Source organism: Salmo salar, chromosome 28, assembly GCF_965601325.2.
Source record: "Salmo salar chromosome 28, fSalSal1, whole genome shotgun sequence".
NCBI lineage: Eukaryota > Metazoa > Chordata > Actinopteri > Salmoniformes > Salmonidae > Salmo > Salmo salar.
The window spans coordinates 14,395,890-14,419,593 of NC_138318.1; the positions used below are offsets into that span (position 1 = coordinate 14,395,890).

Below are 23,704 nucleotides of genomic sequence, written 5' to 3' on the forward strand. Positions count from 1 at the left end.
CCTCTTCACACATGCAGTGTAGGGGGGAAACCTATATACACACACACACAACACGTCTATGTCACTCTTAAGTCACTGATATGTCAGCCACATGACTCCTCTATGAGGTGACATCCCCACCTGTGTGTCCCAGCAAGCTCCTTCCACGTACAGGCCATGTACGTAGGCCCCCTCTGACGTACGTACATACATACATACATAACTCTCACTAGCTATGTCACCTTTGTGTCATCTATATGTCACATATATAACCCCTCTCTGTACCTGAGTGTCCCAGCGAGCTCCCTCCATGTACAGTCCATGTACGTAGGCCCCCTCCCTGGGAGGAGTGCTGAAGTCCTCTCTGTTCTTCTTGGTGACGTCACACTGCAGACACATCCTGTCCAGAGGCCACTCATTCCTGACAGGAGGAATCATGGGAACATCATGGAATGTTGCATCACAATCACCTGGTGATAAGTAGTATCGTGATAACAGCTTTTATCGTGATAATTGACAGTGGGAATTCTAGGTACAAAGTGAATTCTATCCTCACAGAAAAAACTGTTCTGAAATGAGAAAAACTGTACTTTTCACATTATTTCAAAGCAAATAACAATTTGGTTTCCATTATCTGATAATATTTTTGATCGTGCCGAGCCTGCGTTAGCACACGTATCATTGAATCCACTTTTTCAGGCTATATTTCTGTAATATCGATTATCATTCCAACCTACCTGCGAGCCATAGCCTGCATGATGGCTGTGAGAAAGGACTGAGGGTTGAAGAAGCCGGCCAGCCAGACGGCTGAGGGCAGGATGAAGTCAGTGGCCCAGGCCTCCAGCTCCTTGATCCTCCCCAGCAGGTCAGTGAACCACAGGGCCAGGCCACACATAGACGGGTAGGCCCGTCTGGTCCACGACTCTGGGACCAGGTCCAGGAAGATGGCCGTCTGGAGACTCTCCATGTCACTGGTCATAGTCAGCTCTCCCTGAGAGGGAGGAACCAATCAGAAAAAGCGATGGGAATGAGAGTCAGAGAACGTTTATTGGCAGTCAATTATGGAATAAGTTTGTGTCAAATGTTTTATTAGTAAGGCACATTTTTTATTCAAATAACTTTAATTAATAATGTAATTTTTCCTGTGGATTTCTGCAAGAACACTGAGGAGAAATCTCACAGTTATTGGAGTTGTCTTTTTCACACGAAAACTGAAATCCTGTGTGTCATTGAGCAATACCACCCTGTAACCACTAGCAACAGCAACCCATAGCTGATGAAGCATGCATAAACAAAAGCAGTCACTCACTTCCTTCACTTTCTAGCCAAAAGAGAAAACAGAAGAATTATATGGAGGGAGGCTAACAAGTTAAATGGCTATGCCAAACAGTGTGTCCTTCACCGAATGATACCGTAGCTCGCTAATGAATGTATTCATGTCTCGCCGTCATAACCCTCTTTTACTGAGGCGATAAAAGAGTTCCCAGATGTATCTCATCTACTGCAGAGCGTTAACCCTGAACCAGTCACCCTTTTAACTCTCCCCCAAATCACTCAGATCCCTCAACAAGTCAGGACACCCCCTCGCACCCCCAAATGCTTCCAGCCAAGGTTGAGATTCTGATAATTCCAATTTATTTGCCCAGTAAAGTCGAAATATGAGTACATTTGACTGGTAAAATAAAGTACATGGCTTTTAACTCACCGAGGCAATTTACCGGAGGCAATGTGTTGAGGCATCGAAGCTCATAACTCCTTAGAAAAGGCACTCATACACACGCACATAGCCACCTGCCTTAACCCTAAACCAGACGTTGCTAAGACAACACCGAGCTAATATACAGCTGGGATTCCAGAACAGGCCATGTCGTGAAATGTCATTTTACTTTTATGTATTTCAAAAAATATATTCTCTCCAGTGTTTAAGGTCATTGTTTCTCAAATCCTCACTATGACTCACACTTAAGACGAAACGCATGCACACACACACGCACACACGCGCGCGCACACACGCACACACACACACACACACACACACACACACACACACACACACACACACTAGGGGCCAGAGGGCTGACTCACCACTACTTAAGAAGACAGCCTGCGTTTCAGAGGAATACTGGTGACACAAAGTTATGCAGGAATAATAACAGAGCAGACCAGACCGTTACAGCTACTGTATACAGGCTCAACCAACAGAGCGTGACTCATTACCTCAATGACAAAAAAAATATTTTTCAACCCTAAAATGGGAAGTTGACTCCAATGCCATTGTTTCTTTTTCTTAAAAGTGGTCTATGTGTTGGCAGTGCCCAGCCACCCACCACCAGTGGACACTGGCATTGTTTACCCCAAAACAAGTAATTATCTGAACTTGAAGTTAACTCAAAGTAACTGTGGGGGAGTGAGTAGAAGAAGTAGACAAAGAAGACTGTTTGTGATTGGCTGACCTTGATAGAATGATTGATTGATTGACTCACCTTGAGTCCAAGGTTGAGTTCGCGTAGGGATCGCCTTATCTCCTGGGTGAGTGTGTTCATCCTTTCACACTCCTGCAGCGCCACCACCTGGTAGGGTGTCCTCTCCTCAGCTTTCCCCAGCAGCTCTACCATGTTAAACTCCTCTGGTAACTTCTCCATTATCTCCTCCAACACAGACCGTACCTGGGGTAAAGGTGTGTGTGTATGTGTGTGTGAAGAGACAGGGACAAAAGAGGGGGTAAATATTAACCTTGAATTTGGGGATGTATTATGAAGATGGTATTAATGACAGAACGATAGATTGTGTTCATTGTTAAGAATTTCTCAGTGCCGGTGTCACATTTTGTTACTGAAAAGTAGGGAATCAAAAAAAGATTACATCCGTCGAGTAAACACGATAAGAATTTCAAGCACTAATGACTCCTTGAGAAGAAAATTATGGAAGAAAAAAATGTATAAATATTCATGAGAATTATTTGCAACAACAGCAGCCGTTTGTCTTTAATAAAAGTCAAATCCCCAGAGAATCAATCCTCATCTCATATTTCCGTTGGGTAAGTGATGAAAGCTTATGTCTGTGTCCACATTTTCCAGCACTAGAGATCAATCAACGGATGAAACATTGAACAAAGGATTGGAGGTCATCATAACTATGGATTCTCCGCTCAAATATTGAATCTGTCTTCTTCAGCTCCGCGGCAGCCTGCATATCAAACAGGAAGCGCTCAAACGGGCATCGTTCGCTAGCGTTGGCTGATGGTTTTCATCTGTTAAGACATAACTATCTCTGTTTCTCAGTTGTAAAGGTCAGCCGTCATAATACACCCAGGCACACACACACACACGCACGTACAAACACGCACACACATGTATGTGCACACACACACTTCTATATCATTAAAAGTCAGACAGCAGTAAAGCGTGAGATAGTGTAGGGACACAAGGAGAAGTCACTGCTCTACATCTATCAAACGGCCATTAAACAGGAAGCTAGCTTGCATATTAGAAAGGTGAGGTCATAATGTATTGGAGTTTATAAACTGGGTGGTTCGAGCCCTGAATGCTGATTTGCTGACAGCCGAGGTATATCAGACCGTATACCACAGGTATGACAAAATATTTATTTTTACTGCTCTAATTACGTTGGTAACCAGTTTATAATAGCAATAAGGCAGCTCGGGGTTTGTGGTATATTTTTGTTATTTTTATTTCACCTTTATTTAACCAGGTAGGCCAGTTGAGAACAAGTTCTCATTTGCAACTGCGACCTGGCCAAGATAAAGCAAAGCAGTTCGACACATACAACAACACAGAGTTACACATGGAATAAACAAACATACAACCAATAATACAGTAGAAAAAAGTATATATACAGCATGTGCAAATGAGGTAGGATAAGGGAGGTAAGGCAGTAAATAGGCCATGGTGGCAAAGTAATTACAATATAGCAATTAAACACTGGAATGGTAGAATGTGCAGAAGATGAATGTGCAAGTAGAGATACTGGGGTGCAAAGAAGCAAGATAAATAAATAAATACAGTATGGGGATGAGGTAGTTGGATGGGTTATTTACAGATGGGCTATGTACAGGTGCAGTGATCTGTGAGCTGCTCTGACAGCTGGTGCTTAAAGCTACTGAGGGAGATAAGAGTCTCCAGCTTTAGTGATTTTTGCAGTTCGTTCCAGTCATTGGCAGCAGAGAACTGGAAGGAGAGGCGGCCAAAGGAAGAATTGGCTTTGGGGGTGATCAGTGAGATATACCAGCTGGACCAGTGAGCTATGGTGACCAGTGAGCTGAGATTAGGCGGGACTTTACCTAGCAGAGACTTGTAGATGACCTGGAGCCAGTGGGTTTGGCGACGAGTATGAAGCGAGGGCCAGCCATCGAGAGTGTACAGGTCGGAGTGGTGGGTAGTATATGGGGCTTTGGTGACAAGATGGATGGCACTGTGATAGACTGCATCTAATTTGTTGAGTAGAGTGTTGGAGGCTATTTTGTAAATGACATCGCTGAAGTCAAGGATCGGTAGGATGGTCAGTTTTACGAGGGTATGTTTGGCAGCGTGAGTGAAGGACGCTTTGTTGCGAAATAGGCCAACATACTAAGGGCTGTGTCCAGGCACTCTGCTTTGCGTCATATGTAAGAACAGTCCTTAGCCGTGGTATATTGGCCATATACCACACCCCCTCTGGCTTTATTGCTTAAGTATAACACTTTTCTGAGTGCTTTAAATTGCAAGGGGGGATTGAGCTCATTCACTATGAACATATTTGTTTCAGACATTGGACTAGTTTTTCTGAGGTAACACATGGGAGTGTATTTAAGGAAACGGCATGTGGGGATTGGGAACAAGGGAATAAGGTTGTCCAAACATTGGGAGAGTGTAGTTAAGATAACCCATATAGGTTGTCAGGGGGTAAAGATGACGTATACTGTATTATGTAACTCCTGTCAGTGCCAGATGGGTGTTATAGAGCTATGACCTGATGGAGCCTCGGACCAAAGACGACCCTGTCCTTACCTTACAATCAGTTTGGTTCAGGTTTGACACTTTGAAAATACGAATCAGTTCACAGAACTTAGAATCTCAGAGGCAGCAATCACTCTAACATTGGTCCAACTTTCTCTACACTCAACGGCCCGGTTTCTGGGCCACAGATGAAGCCTGGACTACAAAATCATGCTCAATGGAGAATCTCAATGGGTGAAGGCTGTTAGCCTGTGTCCAGGAAACTGGTTTAACTATATATGACTGTCGCATTGCTCCTCCTCCATACAGTTAGTCCATCCCTACCTTCTCATCTCTGGTGGTCCCACTGCCCTCCCCGGCCCCTCCGTCTCTGGGCTGCATCTCCAGCACGGTCCGGAACAACTTCTCAGACGTCTGCGTTAGGAAGCCGATCTCAGCGTTGGGGTGGAGGCCGTACAGGTAGGGAGACTCTGCAGGAAGTGTGTCATCTATATACTGGAGGAAGAGGGAATTACACGTTAGAACACCAAATTAGTGGGAGTGTGCATTTCAATATTCTACAGTGAATTCCCGTCCTTCATCTGCACTGGTCTGAAGATAACAAACTGGGGAAGAAAATATGGTGGATGCCAGATATAGTATATACTTTGCCAAGCTCTGTTAAAGCAAAGGAAAGAACGAGACATGTTATAGTTCTAGAACATCTGGTCATTGTGGTGGCAAAGGGCTACTCATATCTCCTAAGTGGAGATTTTCAAATGTTTCCCCTTTCACACCGATCCATATCCTCATTTGAATTCCATGCTGTCGCTGTCACTTGTCCACTCAAGCTTAACATTATTGTCATCTATGGCCCACCAGGTGCCCTTGGAGAGTTCCTTAATAAGATCGATGCCGTGATAAGTTCACTTCCCGACGATGGTCACCACTAATCGTACTCTGAGATTTCAACCTCCCAACGCCTTCCTTCGATTCATTTCTTTCCCTCTCTTTCTTTCCACTATTTTCCTCTTTGACTTCACACTTTCCCAGTCCCCTCCCACTCACAAGGCAGTCAATGTGCTTGACCTTATCTTCACCAGATGCTGTTTGTCTACGAATCTTACTGCTACCCATGAATGTCTCTCATCACTACTTCGTATTCGTTTTCTCTCCCTCTCTCATCCAATCCCCCCCACTCAACCGACTTGGGTCAACCGACCCAGTCAAAGCTGTTCTCTGTCCTGGTCCCCAAATGTTCTGAAAACATCTCAAAACCTCTTTGAGAAGTATCTCAAATAATCCCATAGCCTGCCCTCCTTCCCTTTCCCCTCCTCCACCCCCATCTCCTATCCTGTACAGTATTTGGGCAGTACAGATGGATGAGGGAGTGGACATGCCCTAACAGACCCCCAGGGACCACCAGGCCTTTCCAGTTCCAGGCGCTCCAGCTAAGTCTCAGCCACTCAGCTCCCTCTCTATCTGTTTGCTGGCCAACTGTAAAACGCTCCAGACCTCCATGCCAGGTGTCTCTGTCAGCCTAGACGTGCCTAGCGAACAACACCCGAGCTGGGGATAATTAAATACAACCTCTCCCTGGGGACCTGGTGGGAGGAATGTGGACAGGCTGCAAGGGCTGGCAGACATTTTAGCAAGAGAGTGTTACTGATATAAATCTTGGCAGTTATCTTTTTTTTTTTTAAAGAGGGCTGTGGTGAAGCAAAGTTCCTGCTGTCATAACAGAGAGGCAAACAGAACAGATTCCAGAGTTGGAGAGAAATATCAGCACGCTGAAAATGGGGAAAACAAGTTGATTTGAATTGACACAACAGACTTAGACCTTAGACTGTCAAGGTTGCTATCTAATAAATGATGGATGATATTTTTTACTTCAGCAATTGACACAACAACCAAGTATACAATATAGTTATAGATAAGTTACAGATAAGTAACCAACATTTTTTTCCACATTCTCAAGGTTGCTATTTAATAATTGACATTACTTACTTATGCGTCTGCCATGTCTGTAAGCTAGTTCGTTCCGCTAGCCAAGTATTGGTCATGGGCTCAACTAGCTAGCTATCATAACACTACCCGTTAGAATATCCCTGAGCTGTGGGACCGCCTCCTCACTGATGGAAAACATGTCACTTGTGCACACCACAAAAACTTGAGGGAAAATCTGACCCGACCAGGAAAATGAAAACCAATTAATACAGCGGTTCTCAGGCAGGCGAGACGCGCAACATTGCTACTGTTGCATCACATTGGATGACCTCTACCAACTTATTGGAGCTTTTGAACATTGAAAAAATACAACAAGTGACATATTGCAGCTTTAAGCCATGTGAGGTAGTGTAAGATCATTAGGTAACCTGATTGTAGTTGTAGTCCTTTACTTAACTGGGAGCTATTGTAGTCCATGTTCCCAGGCAGGGAGATTTCGGGGGCCAGGTAGAGCTCTGTTTCTAACCTGATGGTAGATGTGGTTCTTTACTGACCTGGTGGTAGGTGTTATAGTCCATGTTCCCAGGCAGGGAGATTCCGGGGGCCAGGTAGAGCTCTGTTTCTAACCTGATGGTAGATGTGGTTCTTTACTGACCTGGTGGTAGGTGTTATAGTCCATGTTCCCAGGCAGTGAGATTCCGGGGGCCAGGTAGAGCTCTGTTTCTAACCTGATGGTAGATGTGGTTTTTTACTGACCTGGTGGTAGGTGTTGTAGTCCATGTTCCCAGGCAGGGAGATTCCGGGGGCCAGGTAGAGCTCTGTTTCTAACCTGATGGTAGATGTGGTTCTTTACTGACCTGGTGGTAGGTGTTATAGTCCATGTTCCCAGGCAAGGGGAAGCCGGGAGCCAGGTACAGCTCTCCCTCCATCATCTCAGGCTTGATGAACTCCTCCAGGTAGGTCCTACAGAGTCGTCTGTCCCAGTCATCAGTGATGTGACCTCCATACATGATCTCTCCAAACAGGTATCGCAGGTCATCATATGGCACCTGGGACGCAGAGAGAAAATGAGTTATAATGCACCTTAGAATCTTAAATGCTTTTCACACTACAGAACCGAATCGAGCTGAGAAAAACCAAGTTCTATTAAGTTGTCCTGGTTTACACATCCATCATAGTTGCCAAAGAAAATATCGCAATTTGGTTTGGGGTCGGCACAATAGTGAGAAAAGGGTATTACTGTTATGGAACATGGTTGTCTTTATTACTACTGTGGCACAGAAGATACAGCATGTGTATGGACTGGTTACTTTAGAGTTAGCCTCCAGGTAGTTGTAGAGTACATTGATGGAGATGGTGAGGTCTCCTGTGTTGAAGGGGTAAGATCTGTTCCAGCCCTGAGGTCCAAACTTCCTCCTTTCAGCCACCACCGCGTGGAAGTAGCACAGCGCAAACAGGATGCTCTTAAACTCATTCTCCCTGGCACACATCTCCAAAGTGTCCTAGAAGAAAACAAAGGCCCAGACAACTAAACAAACATTCAAAACTCTTCCTGACGAATGTCAACCAAGTTCACCGTTTCACTGTCTTCCTCAGAAAAGTACGGGTAGCGTTTTTGAAGATTTTCAAATACAAAAGCATTGTGTTGAAAGTAAGAAGCTGTGGCTGATTCTCTGTGATGTGTCTCTGTGCAGAAGTCCCCAGCAATGCGGGGCTCCGCGGTACAGAAAGAAGACAATGAATGGAAATAAACGGCAGGATGAGATTCTTTTTTAATTGTTACTCGTCCCGTTGGCTCATTATACCCAGATAAGGGGAATGTAAGATGGCACGAGGCCTTAGGGGAGGGACGGTGAAATAAGTATGCCAATAACCTCTATGAAAACAGTGGGTTTAAATGCTCTTGTGTCAGGTTGAGTACTGTGGTGAAGGCCCTCTGGCTTTCCCCTGTCGAGCCCAAGGGAGCTGACTCCTAGAACGTATGCACACGCGCACACACACACACAAACGAGCACACACACGCCACCAACACGGAAATGTAGTTAATATTCTGCACACAGTGCCTCTCTTGCTGCTCACAGCTGAGAGTGAAGCATTGCCTCCCTATCCATACACTGTTAGGGGACACAGACACTTGATTACATTCTCTACCAGCAAAGAAGAAGCATAAACCAAGACCTGATAATACATCTATAATGACATGTCTTCCAGCCCTTTGAGCACTGTGTAACTACATCAAAAAATCCTAACCTTGTCATTCCAGAGGCCTGTTTTTTTAATGTCTCCTGTCCTCTGCTGGCCGTCACACACACAGCCAGGGGATGAGAATGGACACTAAAGCTTTTTGTATCTGCTGGTTGAAAAGGTCAGGAAGGAGAAAATACACTGTCATCTCTCTGGCTTACTGTGGGTTACTAAGGGTTCTGGCTGTATAGAGACAAACCATTGATTAGCTTTCACCCTGTACAGTACACGATTGGAATATTGTCCCTCCCTGCTCTCTACAGTACCTTAGAGGACCTCCTTGAGAGGGGTGTGTGTGTGTGTGTGTGTGTGTGGTGTGTGTGTGTGTGTGTGTGTGTGTGTGTGTGTGTGTGTGTGTGTGTGTGTAGCGTGCTAGCTACCACACAAACATGCACTATCAGAGAGATAGGCATCAGCACTTTAAAATGGCATGTTGGATGGAAGCTAAGCATTGCATTATTGGTATGTAGGCAGAACCCCAGCAGGTTATGGTAGGTTACAGATGGAGATGCATGGATAACTTGCTGATAAGAAGCTACATTTCTGGCTAACAGCTGTTTTACTGTAGACAGAAGTGCACTGATGAGGTAGAGGTGGAATTCTAACTAGCACAAATGCATGCACACAAGCACATGAAGGCATGCACACAAGCACATGAAGGCATGCACACAAGCACATGAAGGCATGCACACAAGCACATGAAGGCATGCACACAAGCACATGAAGGCATACACACACATAATTATGTCATACTGTATTTCACTCACAGAAAGATGGCTTGTCGATAAACATCCTAACATCCCATCCAAATCTGCCTCTTCCCCATAGAGTGCCATGTTTCTACTACAGTGGACGACTGTAGGTCACTGACAGAGGTAACACTCTCCATCTGTTAGCTGCTACTGCACACCAAATAGGCAACTTGATGACAACACCACAGAGAAACTGGGACGTCTGGACTGCTTCTTTTACGGGCAAACGAAAATGAAGAGAGGGAGAGAGAGAAAGAGAAATCACACATTGTATGCCTATTTGTGTGTTACCTGGTTGAAGTTGTCCAGGGCCTTGTGCAGGTTGGCGTTTATGCCAGTGGGTGGTTCATTGGTGATCTTGATGGAGTTCTCCAGGATGCCCTGTGGTATGATGTGGCCCTCTGGGGTCCCTGAAGGCTCAGCGCTGATGAAGACTCTGAAATCCTGGTGACTGTTCTCTCCATGCTGCTCCAGATGCTTCTCTAGAGAACCCAGCCACCTCGCCACCAGGTGAATGTTCTATAGGGAGAAATATTACAGTAATATCAATAAATACAGGCAGTATGCCTCAAGCAAGGCCACATTTACCTTCACAACACCTTTTGTTGCAGGTATGAGTGAGCATTTTTAGCTTTTTCTATTCCCCTCAGAATGAACATTTCCACCCTGTATAGGGATAACTCCTAACTCTGAGAGAGGAAGTCCTCATGGTGATGAGGAGTTAGCCAAGCCCCTCACATCACATCACCGCCCAGAGCGCTGCCCGCGTGTTACCCAAATCTAATTACACCACTAATAACTGCAGTCATTAATTCATAAGCTGCTTTGCCTTCTCCTCATCTCCTACGGCACTCTAAATTTAATCATCCCTCTGATTGTTCAAGTTAACCCTCTTTCCAAATGACAGGAGATCCTCTGGAGCAACATCACTGCAAATGTTAGATGACAAAATAAAAAATAAAAGCGAAAGAGAACGATAAGAAGTTTCCCTGTGTGTTTAGTGAGAAGAATACATAGCCCGAAGCTGAGGGGGTAATATTGAGATAGATCCAAGTTAGGAGCCTAGAAACTTACGGCATATTGAACGAGACACAAATTAAAACTTTAAATTGAGCTGCTTTTTCATTGCCTTGAAAAACAAGATCTCCTGTTGGCGTCTAACTAACGAGTGTGTAATAAAGAGCCTAAACAGACAGACAGACAGACAGACAGACTGAGGCCTCCCTTAGAGACTGTCACCTTAATGAAACCACCTAGGCTCAGAGAGAGGGAGAGGAGAAAGAAAAATACCTTCGAGATATTTTCTTTGCTCTCTGTTAAGCACCCCCATCCTCCAGTTCTTATAATGATGTTGTCACCATCGCCGACTAATTTTGGTTTTTGCTATGACATGATGTCAATAGTGAACATGGCCTGTGGCAACACCAAGGCCCATCCGGCTGTCTCTCCACGTCTTCCTCTGCTCACACACTCAGTCCTCACTCTCTCCACGTCTTCCTCTGCTCACACACTCAGTCCTCACTCTCTCCACATCTTCCTTTGCTCACACACTCACTCCTCACTCTCTCCACGTCTTCCTCTGCTCACACACTCAGTCCTCACTCTCTCCACGTCTTCCTCTGCTCACACACTCAGTCCTCACTCTCTCTACGTCTTCCTCTGCTCACACACTCAGTCCGCACTCTCTCCACGTCTTCCTCTGCTCACACACTCAGTCCTCACTCTCTCCACGTCTTCCTTTGCTCACACACTCAGTCATTACTCTCTCCACGTCTTCCTCTGCTCACACACTCAGTCCTCACTCTCTCCACGTCTTCCTCTGCTCACACACTCAGTCCTCACTCTCTCCACGTCTTCCTCTGCTCACACACTCAGTCCTCACTCTCTCCACGTCTTCCTCTGTTCACACACTCAGTCATTACTCTCTCCACGTCTTCCTCTGCTCACACACTCAGTCCGCACTCTCTCCACGTCTTCCTCTGTTCACACACTCAGTCATCAAGGCCCTCTGCCCTAAGGGCATCTCCACAGCTGGCCTGACTATGTCTTTATAACGATGTCTCTGCAGCAGAGACTTGGGCAGAATGACAGAATAGACATTAAGGATAACCAAACAGACTGTAGAGTTTGAGAATATAGCTATTCTGCAGAAGAAACATCCACACTATATTCAGCACCGGAATAGTTTTGTAGATAACATAATAATAATAATAATAATAATAATTTATTCAACTTATATAGCGCTTCACAAAGAATCTCAAAGCGCTACAAAGCACACACAAAAAAAACAAGTACTCCGTAGTAGATTGCTAGCTAGCTAGTCCTTCACTACTACCAAAATGAAGCACCCACTTGGATGATGCTACGGCAGTCATGTGGTGCCAGAAAGCACACCACATTTCAATAATAATTAAAGAGCAGCCTTGTAACTTTGTCCTCACTACGATCCTCATCGCTGCACACCTCTTGCTTTTGGCTTCTCTCCATCCTCAACCTCCGGACACTGGCTGGCATTCAAATCAAAACAGCTAGCAAGCTAACGTTAGCTAGCTTGCCAAACAAACAAATTACTTGCCAACTTCAGTCTTAACTTTGTAGTGGACTCTGATTATATTAATTAGCTATATTCATTTTTACTTCTTAAAAAAAAACATTGTAGGTAAAGAAAAATCTATTAATTACAAAAATATTTACATAATTTACAGGAGCTTTCTGCTTAGGCTGCTACTAGGGCGCAAAGGCAAATATGATATGACAATAATGAAAGACTATGGCTGACTATGGCTGAATGAAATGAGGATTTAAAATGGCATGTAGCCTATGGCAATAGGATCCTTACAGTGACAACTCTGATTAATTAAACTCTCGTTCACATCATTCTCTCACTGAAAACTCACAAGAAGAAAAAGTGGTCTGCATTAAACTTTACAACACTACCCAAATACCCAAGCTATCATGCTCCTTACAGAGTGAAGTGAAGAGAGATGAAAAAGAGGGAGAGAAACTAACTTTTTCTCTAAAGCGTCTCGCCCTATTTCCTTTCCATCTATTTTGCTAGACTGTGAGCGTCCCTGTGCCTTTAGGAGTAAGTGCCTGGAGGACTTGGGTATTTTAGGTCCACTCAATAGAATCCCACTGCTGGGGATATGGGCTCTTCAGCTCAAATATATTCCTAGGTCTGGGGGATATAGCCTATTCAGCTCCAATCTGCCAGATTGATTGCCTTTTCTCTTTTCCCTCTCTCTCTAGGTGGGTTTCTGCATCTCTCAAAGTGTCTTTGGGTGGTCCTGATTGGGCTGTGAAGAGTGGGGATAGGACAGGGCTCGGTGTGCAGCGGTATAGGGATAATGCTCCCGTCAGAAACATAGGAGAGAGAGGAGAACAGGGGCCAGAGTAATTTACCTGCAGTGAAGGAGAACCTGCCACTGACCCAGCTTTGCAGCCTGCTACTGATCTGATGCTGGGGTGGAGGGACCAGTGGGAGATGAGAGGGAGGTAAAAGGTGTGTGTGTGTGTGTGTGTGTGTGTGTGTGTGTGTGTGTGTGTGTGTGTGTGTGTGTGTGTGTGTGTGTGTGTGTGTGTGTGTGTGTGTGTTTGTTGTGGGATCAAGGCCTGGATACGAGAGTGGGATGGGATGACTGAGGTTAGAAAGATGGGAGGAATGTGAGGCAGAAGAGGAGACATTTTGGAAAATGTGAGGCAGGGTGTGAAAAGAGGGGGAGACGGTTGCAGAGGATGAGAAGAGCGACTGAGACAGACAGACAGACAGACAGACTGACTGACTGACTGACTGACTGACTGACTGACTGACTGAGGCTGGTTGCCACGGGGACAAGGCTTTTTTAAGTTGTATCGATCAGGAGTCTTATGCAAAGGTAATTCAATCGCTGCTTGTCTCTGTGATGCTGGCTGTGTGTGTGGCTGGGAGAGAGAGAGACACAGAGACAGAGACAGAAGGAGAGATGGATTGAAAAAGAGATGCTGCTTGTGTCTGTGATGACTGGGTAAGAGAGAGTTGAAGAAAGAGAGGAGAAAGAAAGTGATAGCAAGACATTCTCTGCTTTACCAGCGCTGTGAATAAAGGAGACCCCAAGCCCCCGCACACACACACACACACACACACACACACACACACACACACACACACACACACACACACACACACACACACACACTCTCTCTCTCTCCAAGAGTTGTCACTGTGCCCTGTGCCGCCGTTCATATCTGTCAATACTCCCCATTAGGATTCAACAAACGAGCTGGCTTAAAATGCAAACGCTGACTGGCCTTGCCCTCCAGATAAGAGAACACACACTGAGGAACCAGATACTGTACTGAATAATACCGGGCCTCTCTCTCTCTCCAGGAAATTATACTATTTCATATGCAGTTGAACCACAAAGGAGAGCAAAAAGCCAACACTATGTGCAAAGCACAATATGACCTTAAACACGGGAAAGAATACATTTTTTTAATTACACTAAAGGAAAATGACATTTCACGACATGGCCTGTTCTGGAATCCCAGCTGTATATTAGCTCGGTGTTGTCTTAGCAACGGCTGGTTTAGGCAGTCGGCTATGTGCGTGTGTGTGTGTGTGTGTGCATGTATGCGTGTGTATCTGAATACCTGCAGTATAACCCAGTGTCCCTCATTAGCTGCCAGATCCAGAGCCTGTTCAGCAACCACCTCCTGTCCCTGGCCCAGAGACACATTGTGGAAGTTACCGCTGTCAAACGTATAGCCCAGCTTCCTGCCTGAAAGAAAGATCACACAGTAATGATTCATATAATCCATAGCAGTTTAGGGAAAATTGAATTGATCTACAGTTTAATAATAAAGTAGTAATCTCTTTTTTATAAAGTGTGCTTAATTTATACACTGAGTGCACAAAACGTTAGGAACACCTGCTCTGACCAGGTGAATCCAGGTGATAGATTTTATCCTTATTGATGTCACTTGTTAAATCCACTTCAATCAGTGAAGATGAAGGGGAGGAGACAGGTTAAAGAAGGATTTTTAAACCTTGACAAAATTGAGACATGGATTGTGTATGTGTGCCATTCAGAGGTTGAATGGGCACGGCAAAAGATTTAAGTGCATTTGAATGGGGTATGGTAGTAGGTGCCAGGCGCACCGGTTTGAGTGTGTCAAGAACTGCAACGTTGCTGGGTTTTTCATGAATGGTCCACCACTCAAAGTACATCCAGCCAACTTGACAACTGTTGGAAGCATTTGAGTCAACATGGGCCAGAATCCCTGTGGAACGCTTTGACACATTGTACAGTCCATGCCCCGACAAATTGAGTCTGTTCTGAAGGCAAAAGTGGGTGCAATTCAATATTAGGAAGGTGTTCTTAATGTTTTGTACTCTCAGTGTAGATTCACTATTGCCTAAGAAAAAGTGGCCATCTGAAATTTAGCAAAGACCCACACTATTTTCCTAAAGTAAAGTGTATAGATTCAGGGTTCTTCATTCTGTATGATCTGTGTTGCCTTTGGCCCTCTCTTCACACTCTACACCAGGCCTCTCTGATTGGTTAGCTGCTTTAGCTTTGATGTGATTGGTCACGCATACAGGGGGGGCTTGGATAATTAGTCATACACATGCATGCAAACACGTGCACACACACACACGCGCACAGAAGGGTGTGGACATCAATTATACACACCCCTCGTGTGTGTGTGTGTGTGTGTGTGTGTGTGTGTGTGTGTGTGTGTGTGTGTGTGTGTGTGTGTGTGTGTGTGTGTGTGTGTGCACATGCATTTGAACGAGTGTGTCTGACCAATTATCTGAGCTTCAGTGGGAGAATGATCTCATATCACATGATGAGAGGATAGCTGATTTCACGCCAGACCATAAAAAAGACTTGGAGACTATTCAATCAAACATCAAACTAGGTTACTGTATTTCCAAGGTACGGAGGAACAAATTTACAAAACAAAACATGTTATCTACAATCCAGCCTCAGCAGCCCAATAATTTTATTCACACGTTGTTCAATATAACCCTGTCAGTCGCATTTCCATTTGAATCGCATTTGAATCTTTCATAAGACCAAATAGTGAAGTACTGAAATATTCATCATCAAACACTGCTGAAGAGTAAACCTGTGATATCTCCTATACCAGGTCAGTAAAAACCAAAGCTTCACATTTCACACGTCCAATATTGCTAGTCTCGAAAATCCGACCCTAAACGTACTGGTGTGATAACAAATTCCCTTTTTACCCAGCATGCTCTACTGCAGGTAGATTGTTATCTAATTGTTTATTCATATACAGTGCATTCGGAAAGTTTTCAGACCCCTTTACTTTTTCCACATTTTGTTACGTTACAGTTGATTTAATTTTTTTTTGGGGGGGGGGGGTTCTTTCTTTCACCCCTTTTTCGTGGTATCCAGTTGGTAGTTACAGTCTTGTCCCATCACTGCAACTCCCGTACGGACTCGGGAGAGGTGAAGGTCGAGAGCCATGTGTCCTCCGATACACGACCCTGCCAAGCTGCACTGCTTCTTGACACACTGCTCGCTTAATCCGGAAGACAGCCGCACCAATGTGTCAGGGGAATCACATCCAACTGGTGACCGTGTCAGTGTGCATGCTCCCGGCCCACCACAGAGGTCACTAGAACGCAATGGAACAAGGAAATCCTGGCCAGTCAAACCCTCCCCTAACACAGACAACGCTGGACCAATTGTGTGCCGCCTCATGGGTCTCCCGGTTGGTGCCCAGGATTGAACCCGGATCTGTATTGACGCCTCTAGATTTGCAAGGCAGTGCCATAGACCGCTGCGCCACGCGGGAGGCCCCGTTATGTTACAGCCTTATTCTAAAATGGCTTAAATCGTTTTTTTCCCCCTCATCAATCTACACACAATATCCCATAATGAAAATCAAAAAGTTTTTTTGAACAGTTTTGCAAATGTAAAAAAATATATATACATTAAATAGCACATCTACATCAGTATTCAGACCCTTTATTCAGTACTTTGTTGAAGCACCTTTGGCAGCGATTACAGCCTCGAGTCTTCTTGGGTATGGCACTACAAGCTTGGCACACCTGTATTTGTGGAGTTTCTCCCATTCTTCTCTGCAGATCCTCTCAAGCTCTGTCAGGTTGGATGGGGAGCGTCACTGCACAGCTATTTTCAGGTCTCTCCAGAGATGTTAGACCAGGTTCAGGCTCTGGCTGGACCACTCAAGGACATTCAGAGATTTGTCCAGAAGCCACTCCTGCATTGTCTTGGCTGTGTGCTTAAGGTCGTTGTCCTGTTGGAAGGTGAAGCTTCACCCCATTCTGAGGTCCTGAGTGCTCTGGAACAGGTTTTCATTAAGGATCTCTCTGTACATTGCCCTGTTCATCTTTCCTTCGATCCTGACTAGTCTCCCAGTCCCTGCCTCTGAAAAACATCCCCACAGCATGATGCTGCCACCACCATGCTTCACCGTAGGGATGGTGCCAGGTTTCCTCCAGACGTGAAGCTTGGTATTCAGGCCAAAGAGTTCAATCTTGGTTTCATCAGAACAGATAATCTTGTTTCTCATGGTCTGAGAGTCCTCTAGGTGCCTTTTGGCAAACTCAAAGTGGGCTGTCATGTGCTTTTACTGAGTAGTGGCTTCCGTCTGGCCACTCTACCATAAAGGCCTGATTGGTGGAGTGTTGCAGAGATGGTTGTCCTTCTGGAAGATTCTCCCATCTCCACAGAGGATCTCTGGAGCTCTTTCAGAGTGACCATCAGGTTTTTGGTCACCTCGCTGACCAAAGCCCTTCTCCCCCATTTGCTCAGTTTGGCTAGAAGGCCAGCGCTAGGAAGAGTCTTGGTGGTTCCAAACTTCTTCCATTTAAGAATGATTGAGGACACTGTGTTCTTGGGGACCTTCAATGCTGCAGAATCCTTTTTGATACCCTTGCCCAGATCTGTGCCTCTTCACAATCCTGTCTCAGAGGTCTACGGACAATTCCTTCGACCTCATGGCATGGTTTTTGCTCTGACATGCACTGTCAACTGTGGGACCTTATATAGACACGTGTGTGCCTTTCCAAATCATGTCCAATCAATCGAATTTACCACAGGTTACCACAAGTTCTAGAAACATCACAAGGATGATCAATGGAAACAGGATGCACCTGAGCTCAATTTCGAGTCTCATAGCAAAGGGTCTGAATATGTAAATTAGGTATTTCTGTATTTTTTTAAATATTTGTTTTGCCAAAATTCCTAAAAACCTGTTTTCACTTCGTCATTATGGGGTATTGTGTGGAGATTGATGAGAAAAAATGTAATTTAATCAATTTTAGAATAAGGCTGTAACGTAACAAAATGTGCAAAAGTTAAGGGGTCTGAATACTTTCCGAATGTACTGTACATGGAGTGATTCATTTATTCATCTTATGCTACAAAAGATAAATAATATACATTTTTCAAAACTAATCTAATCAGTTAGTTAGATTTTTCGCACCCGTTACTGAAATGTTTGTTCCACTTTAAATGGCTTACTTAGCAGTCTCCTAACACTGTTCCTAGCCCTGGCAGTCATTATGCAAGGGAGGAGATTAACTTTTACTCTTTGTGACAAAGGGAAAATGGCGCAAGGACATTTAAACACGTTTCCTTAACAATGTATTAAACTGAAAAACTCATACAGTACATGTTGATATAACTTGAAGCATAATTTGAGAATTTTCTTCTGATTCTTCTATGTCATTAAAATGGGTATAACAGGTATTCTTCTGAAACATAGAACGGATGCATTTTACCAATATCCTGCAGGCGATGTACTTCATCCTAGAGATTGTTAAACTGTGCAGTAGAAACATGCTGTGGACACTTATGAGGAAATCTCAGGTTTGTCCATAAGAACAGAGATGCTGAATATCTAGAATCAACGGGTTGGTCTCGTGAGCCCTATGAGAACACTAGGAGGTGGCAGCGTAGACTAGTGGTTAGAGTGCTGGACTAGTAACTGAAAGGTTGCAAGTTCAAATCTCCGAGCTGACAAGGTACAAATCTGTCGTTCTGCCCCTGAACAGGCAGTTAACCCACTGTTCCTAGACTGTCATTGAAAATAAGAATTTGTTCTTAACTGACTTGCCTAGTTAAATAAAGGTACAAAATATGAGTATCCCTATAAATTACAGGATTTGCAAAGAAATGCAGAGATTGAGTTTCTTCAAGGTGCAGCCACACCATTAGTGATCCCATCTCCTTGGAAACCAAACTCCGATCAACTTTTCCTATCATACTTAGACGTAAGCAATCATCCCAGAGGGGATCCTGCAAACGCACTGTTTGCCCTGGAGACTAACTGACTGTGTTTGCAATCCATCCCGGCTGGACCAAAGGAAGAATTCACTGTATGGAAGTTCTCTAATATAATTTACTTTCCTGGACTGAGAGCGAGAGAGATCTCGCTCCTTCGGCTGTGAGCTATTTTCAGTCCACTGGCCTCATCGACTACTATTGCAAGAGACTTGGCCAACCATCCAATCCCATTTTCATCCCATCATAACAGAATCCCAAATGAGAGGCAACAATGACATACAAGTCATTTGACCTGTTACATTATCTATATAAAGTGGCGTTGTGTGTGAAACTTAGTGGAAGTCATTGAGTAATTGCAAGACGGCAGGTCTAATTTACAAGCCCATGTTCAATACTGTCCTGGCATTGTCCACATCGGATGCTAACTGGTAGCCTAGCCCATTGTCTATTCGTGGTTGGTGAAGCTCTCTATAATTTCACAGTTGTGAAAGCCTATGTCAATGATGTAGCCCACTCACTGTCTCTCTTTCAATTAAGAAGACCATATCATCCTCAAAAGTCTTGTGAATGTACTATTGTACGTGCCTGAGTTGAGTACGGAAATTCATTTATATGGACCTGTGACTCTCACCTCAATAACTGTATTGAATCCCATTATACCCTGCCTTGATATTGTATTTTGTTAACTACCTAATTTTCCAACTTATTTACACTAGTAAATAAAACATTGAGTTAACTATTTGTGGCATTAAGTTATTTTGCGAGTGATCAGGGTCTTGAGGTTCCAGAGCTCGACGATAGTAAAATGATATTGTTGATAGCATTACCACTATACCGGTTAATCAGAAAATTATCTTAAATATTAATTAGCCCAAAGTCACAGCAGAGTAATGACTACAAAAACATTTGAAATAACTGTACTCAGATATATTTTTGAAACTGCACTGTCGGTTAGGGGCTCGTAAGTAAGCATTTCACTGTAAGGTGTATGGAACTTGTTGTATTCGGCGCATGTGACTAATACAATTTGATTTTATTTGATATTAAGTGCAACAAGTTTCCTCAACATTTTTGAGTAATGACAGCACATTGGTGTTAACAGTGTAGGTGACCCCATTACCATGTTTTTCCACGTCCTTCAGTGGGTCTACTCCAGGAGAGAGGATGAAGAACATGGGTGTGGCAGGACTAGACTCCTCAAAGGACACAGCAAAGTCAAGCGACCTGCCAACCACATACTGACTCCCCAGCTTCTCCTCCACAAAATCTCTGTGGGGAGACATGATGATATATGTTCAATACATACAGTACCAGTCAAAAGTTTGGAAACACCTATTCATTCAAGGGCTTTTCTAATTTTTACTATTTTCTACATTGTAGAATAATAGTGAAGACATCAAAACTATGAAATAACACATATGGAATCATGTAGTAACCAAAAAAGGGTTAAACAAATCAAAATAGATTTTAGATTTTAGATTCTTCAAAGTAACCACCCTTTTCCTTGATGACAGCTTTGCACACTCTTGGCATTCTCTCAACCAGCTTCAGCTGGAATGCTTTTCCAACAGTCTTGAAGGAGTTCCCACATATGCTGAGCACTTTTTGGCTTCTTTTCCTTCACTCTGCGGTCCAACTCATCCCATACCATCTCAATTGGGTTGAGGTCGGGTGATTGTGGAGGCCAGGTCATCTGATGCAGCACTCCATCACTCTCCTTCTTGGTCAAATATCCCTTATACAGCCTGGAGGTGATATCCCTTATACAGCCTGGAGGTGATATCCCTTATACAGCCGGGAGGTGATATCCCTTATACAGCCTGGAGGTGATATCCCTTATACAGCCTGGAGGTGATATCCCTTATACAGCCTAAGAGCAGACACAGATGTAATGGTGTATCGCTGCAGAATGCTGTGGTAGCCATGCTGGTTAAATGTGCCTTGAATTCGAAATAAATCACAGACAGTGTCACCAGCAAAGCACCATCACACCTCCTCCTCCATGCTTTACGGTGGGACCCACACATGCAGAGATGATCTGTTCACCTACTCTGCGTCTCACAAGACAAAGGTTGGATGTCCATTGCTCGTATTTCTTGGCCCAAGCAAGTCTCTTCTTTGGTGTCCTTTAGTAGTAGTTTAGTAGTAGTTTCTTTGCAGAAATTTGACCATGAAGCAATTTGACCTGAACATTTGATGTTGAGATATGTCTGTTACTTTCTGAACTCTGTGAAGCATTTATTTGGGCTGCAATTTCTGAGGCTGGTAACTCTAACTAACTTATCCTCTGCAGCAGAGGTAACTCTGGGTCTTCCTTTCCTGTGGCGGTCCTCATGAGAGCCAGTTTAATCATTGCGCTTGATGGTTTTTGCGACTGCACTTGAAGAAACTTTCAAAGTTCTTGAAATTGTCCGCATTGACTGACCTTCATGTCTTAAAGTAATGATGGACTGTAATTTATCTTTGCTTATTTGAGCTGTTCTTGCCATAATATAGACTTGGTCTTTTACCAAAGAGGGCTATCTTCTGTATACCACCCCTACCTTGTCACAACACAAGTGACTGGCTCAAACGCATTAAGAAGGAAAGAAATTCCACAAATTCACTTTTAATGAGGCACACCTGTTCATTGAAATGCATTCCAGATGACTACCTCATGAAGCTGGTTGAGAGAATGCCAAGAGTGTGCAAAGCTGTCATCAAAGCAAAGGGTGGCTACTTTGAAGAATCTTTAACAGTTTTCTGGATACTGTATGAGTCCATATGTGTTATTTCATAGTTTTGATGTCTTCACTATTATTCTACAATGTAGTAAATAGTAAAAATAAAGAAAAACCCTTGAATGAGTAGGTGTGTCTAAACTCTTAACTGGTACTGTACACGTAACTGCCCAAATAAAGGAAACACTTGAGTAAATGTTTCCTTTATTTTGGTAGTTATCTGTACATAATACACATTCGTACTGCAGAGCCTTATGGTGGTTAGTTTAAAAGCTGAAAATGAACTCATACAAACATACTATTTATTACTTTTCTATGAAATAACTATTACATACTGTAGCTGTGGTCAATGGCCACTGGGTTAAATGTTAGGTGTTTACATTATATTATGTTTGTTCATTGGTGGGACAGGGAAATTCAAAAGATATCCTCACAAAAAAAACAGAACCACAGTTGTACTGTATATCCTCTAACAGTAGGTCAGAGGGTAAGGTATTTGATATTTCACCTCACAGCGTAGGTCATGCGGTCAGGCCTCATGGCCCTCATCATACACAGTCTCTGTAGGGAACTCTTATTCTTCCACTCCTGAGGAAACTTCTCCTTCTCAGGACACTCCGACTCCACAAACTTTTTCCAACGCTTGGCCGAACCCTCCATGTCCCGGTCCAGGTTACGGAACTCGTCCATGGAACACAGAGACTGGGATGGAGGGATGAATGTACAAGAGGAAAGCGGACGCAAAAAAATATGCATTAAACATTTGCCAGAAACTCCAACTCTGGTGAATATAGATTAATTCATAGATATACAGTCCCTCATCCAAAGTAACCATGTATACAAAACTTGTTCTCATAAAATAAAATAAGATTGTATTTGTCACATGTGAAATGCTTACTTACAAGCTCTTCCCCAATGATACAGAGTTAAATAATAAAGAAAATATAAAAACACATGAGAAATAAAACACAGGAATAAAGCTATATTCAAGGACTACCATAACAATATCAATGTGCAGGGATATGTGGTAATTGAGGTAGATACTGAATGTACATATAGGCAGGGGTTAATTCATATACACAGTATTTTCCCACCGGCTCTGAAACCTTTCTAAGGATGAACAAATGGTTATTTGCTCTTATTGTTTACCTCATATAAGTGCCACAAAGGAGAAAAGTTTGGGTTGGAAAAGTCGCATAATAAGACAGAGTGCTTATCTTCTCTTACGCCAATATGAATTGTATTTATTCAAACCATAGTGCTGAGTAGACATTAGACTGTTTATAACAGCGGGTAGGAAAGGGGAATATGCTTCGGCAGCACAAACCTGGCACATACTCTAGACTTTTATCTGACAGCATTTGTTCTTATCTCAGCTTTGGATCTCTGAAAAACAGTGGCCTCACAGAGTGCTCTGAATGTCACACACACACACACACACACACACACACACACACACACACACACACACACACACACACACACACACACACACACACACACACACACACACACACACACACACACACACACACACACACACACACACACAAACACCTGTCCTCTCAGTCTCTGTCAATCAAGTCAAGGTCCTATCGAAGAACATCACAACTCCTTCCCCGGAAATACCCACCACGGCCCTTAATGAGCTAAGATGAAGTCACTCCAACTCCTCCACTGAGTTAATTACCAGTATCTGGGTTGGCAGATTCTCGGGTCAGGAGAAAATACTACAGCCCCCTGTGGCTTCCTACCCATCCCATCCTTCTAATATCATCTAAGAGGGCCACGGCCACCAGTCATTATCACAGGATCTCATCCTCTCCAACTGATTATGTTCCTAACCGCGATAAGAACCAGAC

General features: G+C 43.8%; 1 protein-coding gene across 1 annotated transcript in view; it reads right to left on the bottom strand.

Moving 5' to 3' along the window:
* dnah9 (dynein, axonemal, heavy chain 9) overlaps positions 1-23,704 on the bottom strand; it is a 124,287-nt gene that overhangs the window by 9,035 nt on the left and 91,548 nt on the right. The window contains exons 66-75 of the mRNA XM_014179529.3: positions 22,351-22,544; positions 20,243-20,391; positions 14,486-14,613; positions 10,148-10,375; positions 8,171-8,362; positions 7,718-7,909; positions 5,259-5,429; positions 2,463-2,645; positions 717-970; positions 265-400 (exon numbers count right to left, since the gene is read on the bottom strand). Coding sequence (XP_014035004.3) covers positions 265-400; positions 717-970; positions 2,463-2,645; positions 5,259-5,429; positions 7,718-7,909; positions 8,171-8,362; positions 10,148-10,375; positions 14,486-14,613; positions 20,243-20,391; positions 22,351-22,544 — 1,827 coding nt within the window. The remainder of the gene's footprint in view (positions 1-264; positions 401-716; positions 971-2,462; positions 2,646-5,258; positions 5,430-7,717; positions 7,910-8,170; positions 8,363-10,147; positions 10,376-14,485; positions 14,614-20,242; positions 20,392-22,350; positions 22,545-23,704) is intronic.